Below are 24,564 nucleotides of genomic sequence, written 5' to 3'. Positions count from 1 at the left end.
TATTCCAGTACACGGGTACTAATGTTATCAACCTTGGAAGGATGATAGGCTGAGTCAACCCCACCTGGTGTTAATTCAGCAGCCAACGGGGCTCAAACTCAGGACCCTGAGATCCCAAGCCAGCCACCCTAGCAGCAAAGCCAACACCAGGCTTAACTGAAGCTATCATGAGCTCAGATGGGAACAACATACAGGCCAAGTGATATTTTGAGGACACTTTTTATTTATTTATTTATTTATTTTTTACGTGTGCATTTGTACACCTGATGTACAATACATAAAGCAGTTTATCATATCTTTAATCAGCGACACAGCCGTACCCCCAGAAAATGATGCAGCCAAGTAGCCGCAGGCTGCATATGAATAACTAAAAATAAATTCAATTAAAAACAGATGGGTTTCCCAAGTAACTGAACACCCACCTCATCCAAACCATTGATATTGTTTATCTTTCATTGTTGGCACCCAGGATGTTGCAGTTTGTGTCCCAATCTACACAAAGCTTATTCGACGTGTGTTGCTGTTATTTTAACTTCTCCTTGGACTGGTCACTGGGGCATTGCTGGTTCCTATTGAAGCATCCCTCAATCAAAGCGGAAATGTAGGTTATGGCCAGAATAGTACACTTGCAGTGAATGTTTCCATAACCAAGAGCTTAACCTTGACAAAGAGACCACTCAACTGCAACGTGCTGTAAAAGCAGTTCCATAAACAAGACAGACGTTTTGAATTTGGTCAGGTTTTACCAGCACACAGTGGCCTACTTTTTGCAAAAGATACCATGGAATCTTTAATGTGCACAAGCAAATAAATGCAGGCAAGCAGTTGGGAGATCTGGCTCAACAAACCCTCAAAAATGTGGGGTACTCGGTGATGCAACGACCTGCTTATGACGCTTTTATAGTCAAATTGAGAATCAAACCCAAACGAGGTAATTCAAAGGTGAGTTTGTGACCTCTGAGTTAACGTAACTCTTGGTTTAAAGTAATCGAAGGAAACTATACCAACACAATTACTTCACCAACTACAACTACTACTCCAATTTGAACAGCTTCAATTATTTTCATCTTATTTTTGTGATATCAGCCAGTGAAATATTTTGGCTCCAGTCTTTCACAAACCTGCTGACAAGGCTTAATGCATGACAAAGTGATTTTGGCACCAAATTGTCATTTGTTCAGGGTGCCGGTGAAAACTCACTGACTCTTCATTGAAGGACAGAGTAGGATATTTAATGTCTAACAGCTAATGTTAAGACAGTACACACACACAGCTTGGTGTCCATCCAAGGGACATGACTTTCTGACGTAACCCTCTCCATGCGAAGCACCAATCTGACAGTCTAGTCCATTCGTGGATCAAACCCAGGCTAACTAGCCCAAAGTAAGTGCACTACCTCTGCCCCCATCCTGTCAGACGAATGTAATATAAGGAAAATACTGTTGCGAATCTGGAAGCCGTGAGCACTCAACATACAGGTCCTACAGAACAGTTATATCGGTAAGTATGTGTTTTTAGTTAGGGTCCCCGTCTCTCGTTTAATGGGTGAATAAATGTACCTGTGCTGTGCGTTATTTTAATAGTTAGGATTTTTACATCACTCACAATAACTACGGCTCCTACATATCCCACTACAACAACGATAACCCTCTGCTCCCGGCATGTTCCGCGCGCTCGCTGGAACGTGGGCGTGTTTGGAATTCGTTCGGGGATGGAATTCCATTCCCAAATATGGCCATGAATCAGTTCGCTTGGACCGCACCCGAGAGCGAGCCACGCCTGAGCGAACCGCGCCCGAGAGCGGGTCACGAGGAATGAACCGTGCCCGAGGGCGATAAAAGGGATGTCGAGCGAAAGAGCGAGGGAATCTGCCAGAGCATCAGAATCTGGCGTGAGGATCTGCTGGAGCTCGGAGGGGAAGACGCATCTCTCGAGGCTGGGCAAAAGGCAACTCGTCGCTGGCATGCTCTGGTTCTCGGCTCGTCTTGTGGCTGGCATGGTCTGCGTCTAGCTGCCCTGGTTCCTTCTTCGCCAACTGGTGCTCCGGGAAGGTGCGGACGTTGAGCCGCGTGGTGCGGCCAGGTAGCCTGCTATTTTCTCGTCCTTCAGCTTGTCTTCCCTCCGAGCCGAAGGGATAATAAAGACCACTTTGGGTCTGTTTCTTTTGGGTGTGCGTCTGTGTGTGGGCCCGTCTGTAAGTAGGAATTGTATAAGTGCTCTTTGCTGTACATACTTGCATCTCATTAGTCATGATAACTCTGCTTCTTGCTTCCCCCTTTCCCCCATTATAAATAAATACATTTGTTAAATGTATCAGTTCGTTGCTGTGTTCCCTCCATTGGCTTAGCATGATGCGTGTTGGTGAATTATAAAGGCTGTTGCCGCTGTAAATGTACGTTTGGACCGACGGAACTTCGGCAACCGTCCGCTCGGGTTGCGCACGGGTCGGGCACGCTAACGACTCAACTCGTACGAGGGCCGTCGAGGGTGTGAGTACTCGGTAACTCGCCACGTGGAGCTCAAGTTATTTTGAAGATTGGCAAATAACCCTGTAACACGTGGTGTAATTATTGACGATTCACGGTCCGGTAAGGGACCCGTACTTGTCGGAGTTTTCCGAAAGCTATGATCTAGATTCCGGGTGTTTGGTGGAGTTGACTCTGCAGCTCCATCTTGCGGTCGTGCTCGTCGCCGATACCCGGTCCGCAACAATACATCTTATTATAATGGAGCAAACGTTTATGGTTATGTATGTATATTTGTGACCAAAGCGTCTTCTTTTTCTTTTGCAAATTTTATTTATCAAATTCCGCCATGTTGTCATAGTATAGTAAATATTATACATATTATATATATATATATATATATATATATATATATATATATATATATATATATATATATATATATATATATATATATATATATACACACATATATGTATATATTGTTGTGGTTCTGAAAATCACATGCCTCGAAGGCAATGGCACCTAGCATACAGTGATCCCCAGACAGTTATTTCGTTTGTATAAGCGCAGTTAGACCTTCCCCTCATGTCTAGTGGGTTAACGGGACAAAGTGCATTGTGTGGGTCTTATAGCTTGGTCTAATTACATCTCTATCTTTATTTCAACTCTTTCCTCTTATCCATGAAATAAGTCAAATCGGGCAACGCACCCAGACGGCCGCCTGTGAAAATCACGATGAAAAACTCTCCACCACCAGATTGTACGAGATGTGCGCAGCCCAGTGATAACCTCCACCTAAACTGTACAGGATGCACACGGTGCGCCCTTTAATTCGAATCTGCATCTAATAATTACATATGTCTTTTCAACCCTGATTTACATCCAATCCTTTCCTTCAATCCAGGATACAGACCGAAGCAGGAGCAAATGCACGATAACAGACACGTGCGCAGCCCTGTGATAATCACCACCGCACTGTACGGGACACACGTGGCGCACATCTTTATTCGGGTCTGTGCACTGGTTTACAACGGCATCTCACCATTGACCTTCGCTCGCCACCTCGGCCACCAATATCTCCCGCAAACAGCAGAGCTAATCCCGTGCCTCCTCGCACCTCCTTCTCGATGCAGTCACCACCAGGCAGGGGCATGCTGCACAGGCCAGATCCACTCGGGCTGCATGGCGTGCGGATGGAACAAGCGCATTGATCAGCACCAACCGCAGAGCGCCGGGGGTGCCCGAACAGGCATGCGTGAGCAACGCGACCCTTGACTAGTCTCCTGAACATGGCCCGGGAATTCGGTGCAGGGCGATTCATGTTATGGTGTTCGGTGCAAGACAATTCCACAGCTCGGCCATGTCTCGCCAGTTGTGCGAATGAGACTACTTCCGGCTGTAGGGGCAGGGCAGCGGGGAGCCAGGGGCCCAATAGGAGTGTGCGATTCGGGTGATGACGCATCGCTTTGGATCATCACCCCACCCTACACGATGGGCCTTATAAAAGGCAGATCGCGAAGCTATTCACTGTGCTGCCTTGCTTCGCTCTCGACCTCTACACTTGCCTGCTGGATCCGCTCACTCTCGCCTCGCTCCGCTCTGGATCTCTACATTCGTGTGTTGACTCTGCCTTCCTCACATGCTGCTGGGTCCGCCCACCACCCTTCTCACCTGCTGGCTCCACCCACCGCCATTCTCGCCTTCTGGCTCCACCCACCGCCCTTCTCGCCTGCTGGCTCCACCCACCGCCATTCTCGCCTTCTGGCTCCACCCACCGCCCTTCTCGCCTGCTGGCTCCACCCACCGCCCTTCTCGCCTGCTGGCTCCACCCACCGCCCTTCTCGCCTGCTGGCTCCACCCATCGCCCTTCTTGCCTGCTGGCTCCACCCACCGCCCTTCTCGCCTGCTGGCTCCATCCACCGCCCTTCTCGCCTGCTGGCTCCATCCACCGCCCTTCTCGCCTGCTGGCTCCACCCACCGCCCTTCTTGCCTGCTGGCTCCACCCACCACCCTTCTCGCCTGCTGGCTCCACCCACCGCCCTTCTCGCCTGCTGGCTCCACCCACCGGCCTTCTCGCCTGCTGGCTCTGCCTACCGCCCTTCTTGCCTGTCAGCCCCACCTTCTCTCTGGGCCAGTGCTGAGCACACGCTGAGCCCGGACAGTAACACGCCGACTTTCAAGGTGGGATCGCTCAGCAAAGCATCCCCCAAAAATGTACTGGGTAGCGTGGTCGGCCAACCATGCAAGGTATTGTGAAGCCATTAGCCCTCATCTCCTGTCCTTTGTTCTGATTATCTCATCGTCATCGGTGTGTGTGTGTGTGTGTGTGTGTGTGTGTGTGTGTGTGTGTGTGTGTGTGTGTGTGTGTGTGTGTGTGTGTGTGTGTGACGGTGCCTGCACTAGCCTAAGTTAAGAGTGTAGAAGATATATCGGGATAAGTCTGCTTGGTATCCACTTTATTATGTTGCTTGCCTTGTTGTCGCACCCCACAGATTCCTTACTATCCCTGCTTGCATTCAATAATAAATCCATTCACTGTGCCACATATTTTTCCTCTCCTGTTTGTTAATAAATGCTTGTGTAGAAATGTTCCCAGCTCGTTTTCGTCTTTCCTTTAATTGGTCCAGCATGGTCCGTATCCGAGCTTAGCCGAGACTTTATCTCCCAAGGATCCGTTCCACTAGCCGGTACGTTCCTTGACAGTTTCGCTCGGTTGCATCTAACCCGGTAAGGTGACCCGGTTGAAACAAGGTGTACCGAGGGTAGGGTAATGACAGTAGGGTAAGAACCTTCCCCATTCCTGGGCCGTCGAGTGAGAAAACGAGTGCGTTGGCTCCCTGGGTCACATTGGAACAAAAAAAAGAAAATCTGTGAGTGGATGAAAGAAATGATGAAACGAATAAGTGAATATATGGATGTCCAAGATCGAATGCATGAACAAATGAAAAAATGGAACAGTGATATGCAGAAGATGAATGAACAATGGAGAGAAAAAATAATGATGAACAGAGTAAAATGCGGAAGACGGAGAAAGAAATGACATTAGAAGGACAGATTGGTGGAATGGAGAGCGAAATTTATGAAAAAAATGAAGGAACAAGAGAAAGAATCGAAGGGAAAATCCATGGAATGGAGGATGACATGAAGGGAATGAATGAACAAATGAACGGAATTAAGAAAGCAGTGACACAGGAAACAAGGGACGAATTAACAGAAGCGCAGATATATATATATATATATATATATATATATATATATATATATATATATATATATATATATATATATATATATATATATATATATATATACATATATATACATATATATATATATATATATATATATATATATATATATATATATATATATATATATATATATATATATATATATATATATATATATATGGAACGGGTGAAGGATGAATTGCATGGGGTGAAAGAGGAACAAACATGGGTGGAGGAGGGGGTGAAGGACAATAACATTGAGCTGGTTAAATGTCTTGAGACCCGATGTAAGAGTCAGGATGACCTCCTTCAGGAACAAAGGGAGAGAATGCGCTCCCTCGAAACAGACCGTGCGTGACCAGGTGGGTCCAGTAAGGCTGAGCGAGGTGGAGCAGGTGCCTGATGCGAAAGGGTACATGCCGAGTTTTGGGGGGGTAGAGGCCCCGGGATCTCTTGGGGGAACATAAACCCCCAGTATGATTGTGTCAGAATGTATGCAGGGCATGAGTGACATGGCATGGATGAGTGTGCAAGAGTGTGCACGGCACGCATCGACCCAGACGGGAGTAGCTGTTAGTGTGATGGCCGGGAGGGGCGAGCATCCCGAGCCTGATAAAGTTATTTTGGGAACCGCGCCCACTCCATGGAACTCTGTGTGCGAGGTACGAGAGTGTGTGCGGTCCGTGCTTGGCAAACCACCCAAGGACGGACCATTGCTCGAAGTACAAATGGCTTCGGAGGAGCCGGCGTTGAAACACACCACGCCGGATAAATTATCGGAGCGCGGACGGCTAAAAGGGGAGTGAACAAAGGGATTATGGGAATTTGAAAAAAGAATTTTTTTCCATGGGAGCCCATGTCCGAGGCCCTATGTGCTGCGTGACGTGAGTGGTGCTCGCGAGACGCCCGACATTAATGGAAATGGCAACGTGGCCGCCGGACGGCTCGAGTGCGTGGTCGGTTTAAGAGTGGGCGTGGCGAAGCTCGCAGGGTGGGCCGTAAGCGAGTGACGTCGGCGGGGATCCCGCAGCACGAATGGCGGGTGTGTCAAACATGGCGTTTCCCTTGGGAGATGGCCCAAAAGCCAATGCAAGCATTTGGCTCGATTAACAGGCGACGGGTGCACTGCCGACCACCCCTCCTGGAGGCGGAAAGCTCGCTGACATGTGCCACGAGTACACGAAGCCCAGCGAGGATGTAATGAACATCCTCGCCCGGGCAAAAGAGCACTAGTTAGGGGAAGGGTATAGCGTTAGATAGACCGGCCCCATGGGGACATTAGGAGCAGTCCTCCACGTGGGCCCGGGACCATGAGTTAGGGGAATTTAGGTTAGAAATTAGAGATCATTCAGAACAAGGACAGACATGGAACGTATAGTGGGGACGTAGCTTAGCTAAATAGAGTTAAATGGAATGTGCATTTGAGTAAGGGATGATGGAGAGCACAAGTTAGTCGGGGAAAATAGTTAGTAGAGCGTCGGTGTGAGTGGAAGAAGGATGAGTGAATGTGGGTCAGCGGGCCTGATGTAAATGGAGTGAATGTGGAATGCATGGTGCGAACGAATGATTGGGGGGAGGAATGAATCCCACCCAAGGGAACCCGGGGTTAGAGTAATGTTAGTTACCGGGATCGTCAAATTAACAAAGGGATGTCGTTTTGTGGTTAGAGTTGAACGAAGGCACGAAACATTTTGCAGGGTGCGGGAGACAATTAACCGGCAGGGAGCGTGGCTTGTGAAATGTTAGTATCCAGTCGGCCAGAGTAGGCCGTGGGTCTAAGGGACTGAGGAGTTAGAGTAAGTAATGGCACGGGTACCCAGGGGAAAGGGACCCGGAGTGCCAAAATGCCATGTGGGCATTGAGGGAGAAATTCCAGTGAGGGCATTCCCCATGTTAAGGCCCTGTCACACCTTGACGATTTAGCCAGCGTATGCCTGACATATGCAAAATTTGGCAAAAACGCTGGCACACGTCAAATACGTTATGGGTAAGTTTGTATACGTTAAGAGCACGCTGGCATACGTCGTAGCATGCTGGCTTTTTTTCGTAGTACGCTGGCATACGTCTTTGTACGCCGAGGTGTTAGACAAGTTTTCCATGCTTGAAATTTTTCGATGTATGCCAGCGTATGACTCTCACGTTCCGCATAATGCTGGCCATAAGTTGTAGGCACGTTATGCGATCATTGACACACGTCGACACACGTTACTTGTAAGTTACTCATAAGTCAAAACACGTCGAGGTAATGTTTAGCGTACCTGAAACTTATTTCTAACCTATGAGTAACGTGTTGTCGGCACGTTACGCGATCGTTGACACACGTCGACGCACGTTACTTGTACGTTACGCATAAGTCGAAACACGTCAAGGTAATGGTTAGCGTCAGTGTTCCAGACTCCCTGTTTTTTTTTTTTCTTCTTCTTCTTCGGTATGACGGTGATGTTGACACTTCGATTTCTAGTGCGGTTATAATATAATATAATTAATAGGCTGCCGCTCAACGATTTAAATCATAACCGCACTAGAAATCGAAGTGTTAACATCACCATCATACCGAAGAAAACAAACAAACAAACAAACCAGGGAGTCTGGAAGACTGACGCTAACCATTACCTCGACGTGTTTCGACTTATGAGTAACGTGTGTCGACGCGTGTCAACGATCGCGTAGCGTGCTTAAAACTTATGCCAGCGTATGCGGAATGTGTGTCGTACATCGAGCACGTCGAGAAATTTTCAACATGCTGAAAATTTCTCGACGTACTCGGCGTATGACGACGTATGCCAGAAAACTACAACGTATGCCAGCGTGCTCTTAAACGTATACAAAACTTACCCATAACGTATTCGACGTGTGCCAGCTTGGTTCAGCAAATTTTTCATACGTCGGCATACGGTGGCTAAAACGTTAAGGTGTGACAGCGGCTTCACACTTTGATGTATAGTGCGGTTATGATTTGAATCGTCAAGCCACAGCCTATGAATAGCCTATGCCACGTGATCGGCGGCGATACGCTGCCTCGCGCTATGCATAAGTTAGACTATCGTTGGGCATAGGTTGTGAACGCCGACAACACGCTCAGCATTCGTTGGTATAAGTTATCTATATATGATTAAAACGTTCTGTGTATGTTACTAATACGTTATACATACGTCCAACACGTTATTATACGCCCAAAACTTTTTTTTTTAAAACATCAATAGTTCAGCGTACGCCAGCGTTTTACATACATTTTGAGACCTTGCCATACGCTGGCTAAAACGTCAAGGTGTGACAGCCCCTTTAGTGAGGAGTAGCTAGGTTTGGAGACAGCCTCAGCGACCCGGGGGTGCTGAAGAATGAGTTTGGCAGGTGGGCAGACCTTCCATTGAAGCCACGCTGCCCAGCCATGAAATTGTGCGAGAGCACGGAGGAAAATTTGCGGGCCAGGCCCAAATTAATAATGCACACCAACACAGGCGACGGGAATAGTGGTTGCTAGAACTGATAGTTTAAAGAGATAGGCATGTTGAAAAGTCCCGGGGATAGTTTAAAGATCAATAAAGGATAGGACAGATTAGAACATGTGTACCTCTTCGCACCATCCATCCCTTCACTGTTTGTAGGCCGCTGGACTCATCTTGGAAATACTGAGGCCTGTGGGAGTTATTCTGAGGCTGCATTGGACCTCTGGACAGGTTTACTTGTCTCTTTCTCAATCCTCTTTAAAGGGATCTTAGGGATTGGGAAAAGATAGTTAGGACAGGTTAGCTGAACAAAGACGATAAGAGGGTTAGGGACACATATCGTTTAAAAAAAATCAAAAACAATTTCAATTGAATTACTTTGTTACAACCTAACGGAAGTGGGTCTGGACAAGAACAGGCATAGACAATAGAATGGGGGTGGGGGGAGACCGTAGGGTAGGACCAAACCTGTCTTCGGATCGGCCAACGCCACCACACTCCCTCCACAATTCCAAGAGATCACACCGAGGCCGGCCAGCTTCGTATGCCGACCTATTGCACCTTACCTGGTCTGCATTTGTCATGCTTTTGCTTTGACTCCACTTGCAATGTCTTGCCCATGCCTTTATTTGCCTTGACCCCGCTTACTACGCCTTGCCATATCATTGCTGAATCTTGCCATTGTGCCCCAGGACCATCTGTTGTGAAAGTGCTTGCAGGGACTGCCATGCAGGCAGCCGCATTACCGGACACTGTATTTGCACAGATCGGAAATCTTTATTGATAAAGGCCAGTTCAAATGGACTGTGAGACGGCGTGTGGCCTGCCGTGTTAGGGTGAGTTGCCTCCAGCAGCCAGGAGAAAAAAAAAACACAACGAAGGATCATTTCGGGCCTGAAGACACCAGGCTGCGTGAGCAGCTGCTGCTGCACTCGGCCGCAAATTTTTCATTTGCTGTTTTGTTCCCTTGCGTCACAGGTCCTGGGCCATGGGTAATCTAAATATTAGAGAGGTATATCATTATAACCAACCTGTTTGTTTAGTTAAATACCGGAAATCTAGCATAAGGATGTCCGTACGAGTCTGCAAGCTGTGATATGCAACGCACTAGGTTTAATATTTTGGGACATGTATTTGAAATGTCGCACTCAGGGATCCATAGGTAAAGCGTACTTGGGGAAACTAGACCTATATGCCACACGAATGTTCAATGACTCGGGTCGAGTCAAGCAAAAGGGAGGGGGTCATATTGTGATTTTGCAAAACCACATGCCTCTAAGGCAATGGCACCAACATACAGTGATCCCCAGGCAGTTATTTTGTCAGTCTTCATGCAGTCAGATCTTCCTCTCATGTCTAGTGGGTTAACGGGATGAAGTGCATTGCGTGGGTCTAATAACCACATCTCTATCTTCAGTCGTGATTTCCATCGAACCCTTCCCTTTTAACCATGGTACAAATCGAAGCAGGCACAGCACCCAGGCAGCCATCTTTGAAAGAATCACCACATGAACAAACTCACTGCCCGGCGCGCGCATGGCGCGCCCTTTTATTCAAATTTACGTGCCAATTACAATGGCGTATGACCTTGCTCAACCTTCGCTCACGAAAAGCTCACAACCTCGACCACCAACATCTCCCACACACGGGAAAAATCATCCCGTGCCTCCTCGCACCTACACATCAATACAATTTTCCACAAAACAGAGGCGTGCTGCACGACCCAGGCCACTTGGATCACGTGGCGCGAGAACGGGTAAAGCGCGTTGGGAGCGCCAGCCGCGTCTCGTCGGGGATGTCCCGAATGGGCGCGTGGGACCAACGCGACCCTCGTCCAGTCACTAGAACATGGCAGGAGAGACGGGGGTCACGGGGCGGTGTGAGGCTCTGGGCCGTGTCGTGCTGGATGTGTGCATGAGACCGCTTCCGGCCCCAGGAGCCTGGCACGGCAGGGCTATGATCACCGTGGTCCAAGAAGGAAGCGCAATTCGGGTCATGACGCGTCACTTCGGATTGTCACCCCACCCTTCGCCCGGGGCTTATAAAAGGCGTATCGCGAAGTCGTCCCCCCTCTCTCTCTCTCTCTGCTCTTCTCTGCCTGCCTGCCTTGCCTACTCTTCTTTGCCTGCCTTGCTCGCGCTTGTCTCCGCCTATTTGCCTTGCCCTCTCCTTCGCCTCTCTGCTCCACCCTCTTTTCACTGCACCTCGTCTGCTGTTGCTGCATCTACTTTCGATGTTGGTGTGTGACACACGTCCTCCTGGACCAGTGCGGAGCACATGTTTCCACGAGCCATGGTAAAGTGATTAAGCAGGAGATAATATGCTGACTCTTAAGGTGGGATCACTCAAGCGGAGCATCCTCCAAAGTGTACACATGCAGGTTCTAGCAGGGCAGAAATTTGACGAACTGACTTGTTGGAAAGGTGACATCCTATGACGGTGCCATGTTGAAAGTCACTGAGCTCTTCAGTATGGCCCATTCTACTGCCAATGTTTGTCTATGGAGATTGCATGGCTATGTGCTTGATGTTATACACCTGTCAGCAATGGGTGTGGTTGAAATAGCCGACTCCACTAATTAGAAGGGGTGTCCACATACTTTTGGCCATGTCGTGTATCATTTGTGGTTCTAAATACCTTTACAACCAAACTTGTCCGGGTCTTTCTGGAACACCCTGCTGTGTAAAACCTCCTGAGCAGGTGAGGCCAGGTGGAGTACTTTGGCACAAAGACACACGGAAAGCATATCACGCTTATAAAGGAATCATCACGGGCTGTTTGGCCAGAAGACAGCAGGCCAGGGTGTTGTGTTAAGCTGTGGGGCCCTGTCCGACGGTGGATCAATTCTACAAAGGGCCAGGGCAGTGAGGGCCAGGGCCCCTAACAGGGCAGTGAGGCCCAGAAGATGGTGCCACCTTCAAACGCCATTGGGAAAGGATGAGTACAACCACGTGCTTGAAAGGCAGCTCCCGTGGGGCTTAAAATCTGTGTCTATGCATGCGTGCAGCAGTTGAGCATTTAGGACGGAGGAGGAGACATCCCTCTCTCTGACTTCATCTCTTGCCCTCCTCATTGCCATCCATATTCTTCTGCCCTTAGCTGCACTTCACATTGTGCCATGCCAGCCTGCTCAGGTTGTGCCTGCTCAAAGTCCTCACCTGCTCCCTTCGTTGTGTGAATCTGGTATTGTCAGCACCATCGTGGATTATTTATTTCCTTTGCACAGAAGTTTGTACGTACCTTCTTCCCCCTTTTGACTGCCAGATCTGTTAGGTATTTATTGATCGTCCTGTCCTGCCTTATTCCCCATATAAGATAATAATAAACATTGAAAGTATGTATTCCTGCCTTCTATGCACGATTGACCGCCAAATTTGGTTATCTATTGGGCGATCCTTGGGGTTTGCAAATTGAAAAAGAATGCAGTGCGGTAACTTTAAACATCGTCTTGGTGTTCACGGAGGTCTTTGGACTTCCGATTCAGAGCACCACACGATCGCTGGGTGCCTCATTCGACAATATATATTTAGCATACAAATGATGGTTTTGTTTGTGAACTGCACAATGACTAGACAATCTAACAAGTGAATTTTCCATCACAATGCATTCGATGAACTCATTTATACATTAACAATTATCATAAGAAAGTAACTTTGAGATGCACTTGATATTGACTTTCAGATTATTTTGATATTTATGATGGTAATTTTAATGTTGATTAAAGCTATTTTTTGCTCTCATATTTTGCTCTCAACAGTGTGATAAATACAGCGTGGGCCACAAGAATGTCACAAGTTTTGATAAACGAGACATTTCAAACTTGTTGCATGTTTGAGGCCCACTTTGTAGATACGAATCATAAACGACCTGTTATTGTAACGAAGTTGTCTTGCCAATTCGTTTCTTTGAACCTTTTTTGTTGCATTCAGGTGGAGTTGAAGTCTGAGTCAGGTAGGACATTTGCTCTGAAGGTTCTACGTAAAAGACATGTGGTGGAAACTCGTCAACAGAGACACGTCTTGGCAGAGAGGGAAATAATGTTGAACTCTTACTCCCCCTTCATAGCACGGTATGTTTTAAACTGTTCTTGTTATCCTAATGTCTTTCGACATAAAACAAGACAACACGAGTACATTCAGAAGCTTATGGATCAAGTGAAATCACCTTGTTCATGTCACAACAGTAATGCACGAAAAGCTTCATTCAGCTTTTGTAACATGTCAAAGTTTTTGAAATTTTGCCATTTCCAAGGAGACATCCACAATTTATGATGAATGCAAACCTGGAGTTTTTTTTTTTTAATAAACTGATCGACTCGATCCTCCTTATCCCACTGACCGCTGTGCTCCATCATCCATGGACAATAAGATTCGACATTGCTTTTGATGGAGTGACTTCAATGATACCACACTGCTTTTGAAATAAAATTAGGTGTGAAATATGTGGGTTGTGTTCCAGCCTCTACCAGACCTTCCGAGATTCGAAGTACTTGTACATGTTGCTTGAAGCATGTCTGGGAGGAGAGCTGTGGACAATCTTGCGAGACAGGTCTGCTTAATGAACAAAACCCTTGCAACATATATATGTATATATATATATATATGTATATGTATAATGTATATGTATATATATATGTGTATGTATATGTATATATATATGTGTATGTATATGTATATGTATATATATGTATATGTATATGTATATGTATATGTATATGTATATATACATACACACAGATATCTTCTTCTTTCGGCTGCTCCCGTTAGGGGTCACCACAGCGGATCATCCGTTATGATCCGCATACTGATTTGGCACACGTTTTATGCCGGATGCCCTTCCTGACGCAACCCTGGTCGCCTCTTACGACACAGGGATATGGTACACCTATTCTAACCGGGGCATACACCGGGCCCAGTACACCGGAACTCACTTCGCCGACCTCGGAAGGATGACAGGCTGAGTAAACCTCCTGGTGTGTATTAATTCAAGCGGCTAACGGGGCTTGAACTCAGGACCTTATGGATCCCAAGCAGCTACACTAACCACTACGCCAACACCAGGCTACACACACGCACACGCACGCACGTACATACACGTGTATATTATATATATATATATATATATATATATATATATATATATATATATATATATATATATATACATATACATGTACATGTACATGTACATATAAGGCCCCGCGAGGAGGAGTGATGTAAGCGACATTTTTTAATGATATGATGATGATAGGCTCGGATGATAGGGTAAGGGTTAAAATAGTGCTATATGCCATTAACTCCAAAATGGCCGATGTGTCCCTTACATCACTCCTCGCGATGCCTCATATATCTATATATATATATATATATATATATATATATATATATATATATATATATATATATATATATATATATATATATATATATTAGTAATGTATATTAGAGTTGTTTTCCTCTATTCTGTTTATTACAGTATACAGTACACTACTGTATAAACATTTAAAAAAAAAATCCTCCCTTATCGACCAATTCGCTTAACGACCTAGTCGAAGGAACGGAACTGTCGTTAAGTGAGGAATGCCGCTATTGTCACGGGTCTCGCGGTCAGGTTAACCCCCCCCCCCACCTCCCACCTTGACCCAATTGTGATGGACAGGCGGTTAACACTGACCAGCTGGGATCACCAAGCAGTTTTCCTTTGGAGGTGGACACGTGATCCCCAGGGATTAAAGCGCGTGCGGGAGGGGCAGGGCTGCACTGGCGGTGTGCTTCACTTACACAACTTGAATGAATGGGTTGCGTCACAGTCTTTCGCAACATTCCAGCAATATATATGATTGGTGATGGTTGACTGCGCTCTGTGTGATTTTTTTTACAGGTCGTGCTGTACATGTTGTCCAGTCTGAGTCATCGCGCTATGAGTCGTGAGCAGAGAGCCAATCTGAAATTTCTTGCCAACCCTGGGAAAACACTTTCCGAATCCTTCGCAATGCTGCAGCAAGTCTACGAGGAAGAAACGATGTCACATACCGTGCATTTGAATGGCACAAGAGGTTCAAAGAGGGACGGGAGGAGGTTGAAGACGATCCACGGTCTGGAAGACCTTCAACGATCAGAACAGCGGACAACATCGAGCGTGTGAATCAGATGGTGCGTGCAGATCATTGACTCACGGTGTGAATGATTGCTGAGGAACTTTCCATCAACAAGGACACTGTCTGGAGAATCATCACTGAAAATCTAAAAATGCGCAAAGTGTGCGCAAAGATGGTCCCCAAGCTGTTGTCCGAGGACCAGAAACAGCAAAGAGTCACTGTCTGTCAAGACATTATCGAGCGCCTAGATGACGATCCAGGCCTGCTCGGGAGAGTCGTTACTGGTGATGATTCATGGATATTCGAATACGATCCCGAGACCAAACGACAGAGTCGTCAGTGGAAAAATCCGGCATCACCAAGACCAAAGAAAACAAGGATGTCGAAGCAGAAGATCAAGGTGATGCTCATCGCGTTTTTTGACATCAAGGGCATCGTCCACTTCGAGTTTCTATTACAGGGTCAAACAGTGAATCAATACATGTACAAGGAGATCCTACGTCGCCTCATGAGATCAGTCCGGGACAAGAGGAGGGATCTGTGGGAGAACAACGGCTGGGTGCTCCACCAGACAATGCCCCTGTTTACAGTGCCCTGAGCATCCGACAGTTTCTGACGGAGAGGAACGTACCAACTCTGGAGCAACCCCCGTATTCGCCAGACTTAGCCCCTTGTGATTTTTTTCCTATTCCCCAAGCTCAAGGGGGTGATCAAGGGGAACCGATTTCCTGATGTAGAGGCCATCAAAAGGGCCGTGACGATGGAGCTCCGGAGGATTCCAGAAGAAGCCTTCCGGGGGTGCATCGAAGCATGGAAGAAGAGTATGGACAAGTGTGTGAGACTGGAGGGAAACTATTTTGAATGGAACAAGCTGTGATTTCAATATATTTTTTGGAATTAAATTTCTGTGAAGTCAGTCCCATTACTTTTTAGATGGACCTCGTACTCTAACTCACTCGATACAGACACAGCAAGTTAAGAAACGTGGGATTTAATGAAAACAGACATATTTACAAGGGTAATTCAAAATGTAATAATAATATGTTAAATAAATTAAGCCTGAAGTTGAGGCGCCTCTACACACGGACTTTAATACAGACAAGGGGGAAATGAAACAAAAGAAAAGCAAATCCTCCCTTTATTCTGGCACTTAGCTTTGCCCAGAGATGGTCTTTACTGAACTTTGGGATCGAGGCGCTTCGTCTGGTGTGGAAAGATGTGCCCCAAAATGGCGCCGAGCCGTCTCTGGGCAGGAAACGTTTGTGAGGTAATTAGTGAAGCAGTATTTAACACCAGCGCTCACCAGCTACTGTGCGGCCTATTCATCGATCGTCCGACGCAGCTGCTCTCTGCAGAATGGCGCCGCTCCCTTCGGTGATATACACAAGGCTTTGAGGTCCGTCTCTCACGACCAGCCAAGAGTCAATGGTCAGCGTCTTTCTCCATCACGCAAGCCAATTCGCCTCGGCATGAATACGACAATTGTGCTGTCTTCTTCATGCGTCTAAGGAAAGCCAGTCGTAATGCCCTGTCCTTACAGGCCATCGAGCTCCGACGTCTCTCGACCGCTTGTGTCCTTTACACTGAACTGAACCAACTAAAACAAAACCTCTTCCTTCTCGCTTCTAACGTCATGCCCATCAATCATCCACCTCCGGGCCTGGCTTGTTGGCACGAAAAACGGGAAGGTGGGGTTTCTCGCCTACTTGGGCGTGCAGCTGCTTGTTGTTATGCATGTGGTTGGTATAAAAATGCACTTCTTTCATGGCTGGCTTGTAAATACAAAAACGTAGGAAACGTCCGTCACAAGGGGCAATTACATACTGAGGAAAATTGTTCTTAATCCTGATCAAATTAACACAGCACCACTCCCTGTGTGGTGACAAGTGACACTTAAGCTCACAGTCTCCCTACATAATTTACATTGAGTCTACATAAGGTGTCTCTTACACATCCACGGACCAAGCAACTCTATACAATCCTAACTTTGCTCTGAAATTCCTCCATCTACCCCCACCGCTGTAACAGCACGCACGCATGCACGCACGCACGCACGCACACACGCACGCACACACACACACACACACACACACACACACACACACACACACACACACACACACACAATATTCTTGCAGGATAGCCCAGTAGTATGCACACTCACCTCTGAACTGTCTTGCCTGGGTTCAAATCCCGACCGAGCTATAAACTGTCATCCCGGTGTTTCACAGGCAGGGTGATTCATTAATGTATGTGCCGTCCCTCGGATAGATGTTAAGCTGGGTGTCCCGTCTGCCGGCATTAGTTGGTCGATGTTGAAGATCGCATGGTGTCCTTCACCAAGAACTTGCCAAGAGTAGGTAAGCTATTTCCAGCACTTTGGCCAAAATCAAAATTTATACTCTAACATACAGTGGACACTGCATCAGCAGCACTTCCATGCCGCTGTAAGAACCAATGCGAACCCACAGTCAAGTGTTGCATACTGTACAGATGACGAGTATTTATGCGTAAGCAGTGGAGCTGTTGAGGGATCCACGGCAACGTCCAAGAGACGTAGTCGCCCCAATTACTGCAATTTAATTACAAAGACAAGTGTTTTCTTGGCATTCCTTCAAAGGCTACCATCTTTTTTGTATTATTTCTCCAACAGAGGCTCTCACCACAGCTATCAGTATTTGCACATCACCAACAATACTTTAGGGGAGATTATGTAATCTCATCATGATTAGTTTGTGTGAAGTACGTGGCTGTGGGTTTGCATCATCACTCGGAGTGATGATGCACTGACTGATGCAGTCAGTGAGTGCTCCCTGCAGGTTAAAAAGAAATTTGAAATTTTTTTGCACAAGACACCATAGGATCTTTAATGACCACAGAATCATTCTTGCAGAGGGGACACCCAGTTTAACGTGCATCTGAGGGATGGCACACGTATTGATGAATTACCCTGCCTGTGAAACACCGGGATGACAGTTTATATCTGGGCCAACATTAAAATCCAAGCTGCACAACTCGGAGGTGAGTGTGCACATTAGGATTATAGGCAATCCCATGCTCTTAGATTTGAAAACATGGCTTGATAATCTGCTTTCCTTGCTAAAATGTTGTTTTATATAACAAGTCACAATGGGGCCCAGCATTTGCCTGTTAACATCAACGAGGTCAAAAGTTCAAATTTCTCTGTGGCAGCAGTATAATTTAGACTCGAAGGAATCTGCTCGTTCTCGATGTGCCAGTGGATTTGGCCTCTAAATTGTAAAAATGAGGTTGTAAAGTGATGTCTGCCATTTCTCACTCTGTGAGACAAAGCAGGAATCCCCTCCACGTTGATCCGGGCACTGCACACGTGCGTCGTTCAATTCCAGCTGCAGTAAATCCAACTTAGTTTCATCCCTCAAAGGCATTAATATACCTGAAAAACTAACCTGTGGCAAAATTTCGTGTATCAAGAGATTGTGTCTGATTTGATTTGTCCCAGACCCTTAAACTTTATTTGCATTACATGGTATGTTACGACTGCTGCAGTCCCTTCTTCTTCCCCTCTACTATTTCCTCTCATATTTCTTCTTTATAATCCAGGTTTTTGTAATTGGAATAAATAATAAAAGGCAAACAATAGTTTCTCATTTCCTCATGATGACTTGCTATTCAGTTTCAGTAGTAATGCGGTTCAGGAGAATGTTTGGTATGCTTTCCAGTTTTTGCAGCTGTTATGTATTTTGAGCAAATTTGCTTGTTCTTGCTTTTATGTTTCTATTTCTAATCCACAATTTAAAATATAAACAATGTTTAAAATAAGAACCTGAAAGGATTATTTCTGCTGCAGGACAATATCTTAGATGCTCACCCAGGCTTGTCCATATGTAATTGGAGTTCTAATTCTTCAGGATTTGGCACGTCCACATACATATTACTCACAAAAACCTATTTTATCGACTCTGATGGGCCGACTATCTATCCATGACTCAATTTCAAAATAGAGTCTCAAAACCAAAATAAAGTAACAACCATGAATAAATCTCGGATATATATATATATATATATATATATATATATATATATATATATATATATATATATATATATATATATATATATATATATATATATATATATATATACACACACACACACACACACACACACACACACACACACACACACACACACACACACACACCTTTTTTCCACTCGTTACACTTTGTCAATCAAGACTTCCGAACTGTGAACTAAAAATTCATTGTGTACAGGGGGCAGGCTACACAGCCTGCGAGTCAGAAGCCTAAGAGCAGCAAGTATAGGAATATTTATTAATGTGTATTATTAGCCCATCCCATGTGTAGCGGGAGACAGAGTTTTGCAATCACTTCTGTATGGGTCTGTGTAATCCTTTAAGATCCCAAAGACCTATTAGATCCCTATTACCCTCTAAGACCCTATATACCCCTAATGCCATTTGAACCCTAAGACCATGAAAAACCCTTAAACACCTAATACCCCACAGACCCAGTTACACCCTATAAAATCCTTATACCTCTAAGGCCCTTGAGAACCCTGAAGACCGTTAGACTCCTTTTTACCCTTTAGCCCTTCACATCTTTCAGACCTTTTAATAACCCGTAGACAACTTTGACATGTTTTAAGATCCTTCAGATCCCTTCGGACAATTCTGACCCTTTATACCCTAAATTCACCCTTTTCGGCCCTGTCGCACCTTGACGATTTAGCCAGCGTATGCCTGACGTATGCAAAATTTGGTTAAAACGCTGGCACACGTCGAATACGTTATGGGTAAGTTTGTATACGTTAAGAGCACACTGGCATAAGTCTTTGTACGCCGGCATACGTCGTAGTACACAGAGGTGTGAGACAAATTTTCCATGCTTGAAATTTTTCGACGTATGCCAGCGTATGACTCACACGTTCCGCATAATGCTGACCATAAGTTGTAGGCACGTTACGCGATCGTTGACACACGTCGACACACGTTACTTGTACGTTATTCATAAGTCGAAACACATCAATGTAATGGTTAGCGTCAGTGTTCCAGACTACCTGGTTTTTTTTTTCTTCGGTATGACGGAGATGTTAACACTTCGATTTCTGGTGTGGTTATAATATAGTATAATTAATAGGCTGCCGCTCAACGATTTAAATCATAACCGCACTAGAAATCGAAGTGTCAACATCACAGTCATACCGAAGAAAAAAAAAAAAACAGGGAGTCTGGAACACTGACGCTAACCATTACATTGACGTGTTTCGACTTATGAGTAACGTACAAGTGGCGTATGTCGACGTGTGTCAACGATCGCGTAGCGTGCCTACAACTTATGCCAGCATATGCGGAATGTGTGTCATACGTCGAGTATGTCGAGAAATTTTCAACACTAGCCGAAGCCCCGTCACAGACGGATTCTGTTCATTCAGCACCATCACCAGCTCACCCACACTCGAGGGACATGGACAGGACAGGGCGTGCTTGCCCCCGCCTACTCATCCCCTGCCCCTGCCCCATTCCCCCCCACCTTCAATTTGCTTACCCCCGCCCAAAAATTTAATTACCCCGGCCCCGCCTCTTCACTCCCCGACCCCCATCTCTTGATTCCCCGCCCCACTTGCCCCCGGTCTCCCGCCCCCCTGTCCACCCCCTCACACTCAACCCCGCCTAATTCACCCCAGCCCCCACCCCATTTCCCCCGTTCCCCGCTTTCAATTTGCTTACCCCTGCCCAAAAATTTGCTTTCCTTGACCCCCGCCTCTTCACTCCCTGCCCCCGTCTCTTCATCCCCCGCCCCCGCCTTTTCACTCCTCACCCCCATCTCAACGAAAAGTGTTTATTCTGCTTCAGAGTTGAAAGTTAAATATTGCCACTATGTGCGTTGCTCTCTTACGAAGTTTCTTTCTCTTACGAAGTTTCGTACGTTGCACTCTTACGAAGAAGGTATGAAGTTTCTTTCAGTCCAGGTCACAGTACCGAGAAAAACGTGACGCGGCCGCGAGGAGGTGCATAAAATTGGTCCTTCAGTATTAATATATAGATAGAAGATACAATGTTTCTTGTTACATTTTTTGTGTCAAATTCACATTCTGAGGTAGTCAGCATGTGCAGAAGAGGGTTTTACATTGCAGACGCTATTTTCGAGGAGTGGAATTGCACCTCTCAGCGGCAGACGTAATGACGTCACCGAATGACCGATGATGTCATGACGTCCTGACGCCTCTCAGCGGTGACGTCACACGTCGCCATGTAAAACGAAAAGTGTTTATTCTGCTTCAGATTTGAAGGTTGACTATTGCCACTATGTGCGATGCACTCTCACAGGTAAGAAGTCTCTTTCAGTCCAGGTCACAGTACCGAGAAAAACGTGACGCGACCGCTAGGAGGAGCACAAAATTGGCCCTTCAGTATTAATATATAGATGCTGAAAATTTCTCGACGTACTCGGCGTATGACGACGTATGCCAGCGTACTACGACGTTATGCCAGCGTGCTATTAACGTATACAAAACTTACCCATAACGTATTCGACGTGTGCCAGCTTGGTTCAGCAAATTTTTCATACGTCGGCATACGCTGGCTAAAACGTCAAGGTGTGACAGCGGCTTCACACTTCGATGTCTAGTGCGGTTATGATTTGAATCGTCGAGCCGCAGCCTATGAATAGCCTATGCTACATGATCGTCGGCGATATGCTGCCGCGCGCTATGCATAAGTTAGACTATCGTTGGGCATAGGTTGGGAACGCCAACAACACACTCAGCATTCGTTGGTATAAGTTATCTATATGTGATTAAAACATTCTGTGTACGTTACTAATACGTTATGCATACATCCAACACGTTATTATATGCCCAAAACTTAAAAAAACATCAATAGTTCAGCGTACGCCAGCGTTTTACATACATTTTGAGACTTTGCCATACGCTGGCTAAAACGTCAAGGTGTGACAGGGCCTTTAGACCCCCCTTCAACCTTTTAAGACCCTTGAGACCAGTGTTTCTCAACCGGGGTTCCCCGGAACCCTAAGGTTCCGCAAGAGGTCGCTAGGGGTTCCGCGAGAAACAGTAATAAATCGGCTAATGTATTTTTGAGTAGTTTTTGTTTGATTTAATATTCGTAATTTTACTATACATGTACGGCATATTGCTGGAAACTCCTTGGTTATTATAATAGAGGCTTCAACCTCTTATATTATTTACAATTATAACAACCATAGGGAATGTTATATTATAACAACCACGAAGCGCTATGGACGCCCGGAATAACGACTCGTCATTGAACACGGCACACGGCCTGTACGTGATGACGTCACCAATGATGACGTGGTCTGTCTCATTGCCAATAAATTTGACAAAAAGGAGTCATTTTTTCCTTAAAGCAGGTATCCGAAAAAAAATATATTATATTTTCCACGTGAACTACGATAAAAATATAAAAGAGCTAGATATTAATAATGGTACATAATAATTTTTATGCAGGGGTTCCCTGAGACATGAAAACTATTTCAAGGGTTCCACAAGGGTAAAAAGGTTGAGAAACGCTGCTTTAGACATTTTAGAGTCTTGAGACAATTTTGACCCTTCAGACATATTTGGACCTTTCAACCTTTAGACCATCAGACAATTTGACCTTTCAAACTTTTCAGACCTTTGACCTTCACAACCAGACCATTTAGACCTTTCATTTGCAATCACCAACCTTTCATTCAGTACATCATTCCATTTATTTGCCACATAAAATACACCACACAAAACAAACAAGACTTACTTTTTTTGAGGGCAATCTTGTGTGTATGTGTATATATATATATATATATATATATATATATATATATATATATATATATATATATATATATATATATCTTCTTCTTCCTCTTTCGGCTTGCTCCCGCTAGGGGTCGCCACAGCGGACCAACTGTCTTTGTTGTCCGCATAATGATTTGGCATAGGTTTTTACGCCGGATGCCCTTCCTGACGCAACCCTGGTCGCCTCTTACGACACACAGGGATATGGTACACCTATTCTAACCGGGGCATACACCGGGCCCAGTACAACTGGTGCTCATTTCGCCGACCTCGGAAGGATGGCAGGCTGAGTCAACCCCCTGGTGTTTTCGACTTGGTTTATATATATTTATATATATATACACATTATATATATATATATATATATATATATATATATATATATACATATATACATATATATATATATATATACATATATATATATATATATATATATATATATATATATATATATATATATACATATATATACATATATATATATACATATATATATATATATATATATATATATATATATATATATACATATACATATACATATACATACACATATTAATTCAGTGTCCCAACGGGGCTTGAACTCAGGACCTCTTGGGTCCCAAGCCACTGCCCTTACCACTGCGCCAACACCAGGCTTAATATATATATATATATATATATATATATATATATATATATATATATATATATATATATATATATATATATATATATATATATATATATATATATATATATATATATATATATATATATATATATATATATATATATATATATATATATATATATATATATATATATATATATATATATATATATATATATATATATATATATATATATATATATATATATATATATATATATATATATATATATATATATATATATATATATACATATACAGTCATGCGCCACTTAACGACGGGGTTACATTCTGAGAAACGCGTCGTTAAGCGACGTCGTCGTTGTGCGAACATCATTTTTTTTTTTCGTTTTCATTTTCGAACATCGTACTTACACAAAACTAAACACCTAGGCTATATGGTGTCACCTATTGCTCCTCGGATACAAACCTGTACAGCATGTTACTCTACTGAATACTGTCGGCAATTGTAACACACATCCAAGAGAGACTGAAGACACATTAGATTTACCTTTGTGCTGTTCATGATGGCCATCAGTGTTAGCAGCAACTTACATCTTGCATCGATTATAGAAAGATGAATAAATAGCGTTTGGATTTTATAAATACGTAATCATTGCATTGATGTTATAATTTATAAATGAAGAGACGAGGACCTGTCAATTGTGATGTATATTTTCGGAACAGTGCGATTGTTTTAACAACATGAAAAGCTTCACCAAAAAAAATTTGTTTTAATTTCGACTGTAACAACTATTTATTCGCGGAATTCTTCAATTCAAAGGTAATTTACTTGCTAGAAGGTAAACGCGCAAACATTGGTTCAGTTTGAAAGCCGATTTCCTTGAATCCC

General features: G+C 44.7%; 1 protein-coding gene across 1 annotated transcript in view; it reads left to right on the top strand.

Moving 5' to 3' along the window:
* Positions 1-24,564, top strand: part of LOC147019819 (cGMP-dependent protein kinase 1-like) — a 156,310-nt gene that overhangs the window by 62,613 nt on the left and 69,133 nt on the right. Inside the window, exons 11-12 of the mRNA XM_085893767.1 lie at positions 13,074-13,213; positions 13,603-13,692. Coding sequence (XP_085749893.1) covers positions 13,074-13,213; positions 13,603-13,692 — 230 coding nt within the window. The remainder of the gene's footprint in view (positions 1-13,073; positions 13,214-13,602; positions 13,693-24,564) is intronic.

This window comes from Eptatretus burgeri, chromosome 9 (assembly GCF_056783735.1).
Source record: "Eptatretus burgeri isolate ZD-2024b chromosome 9, Ebu_testis_v1, whole genome shotgun sequence".
NCBI classification, from domain to species: Eukaryota; Metazoa; Chordata; class Myxini; order Myxiniformes; family Myxinidae; genus Eptatretus; species Eptatretus burgeri.
Note: the sequence above shows the minus strand (reverse complement) of the source record. Positions and strands in the feature narration are given on the sequence as shown.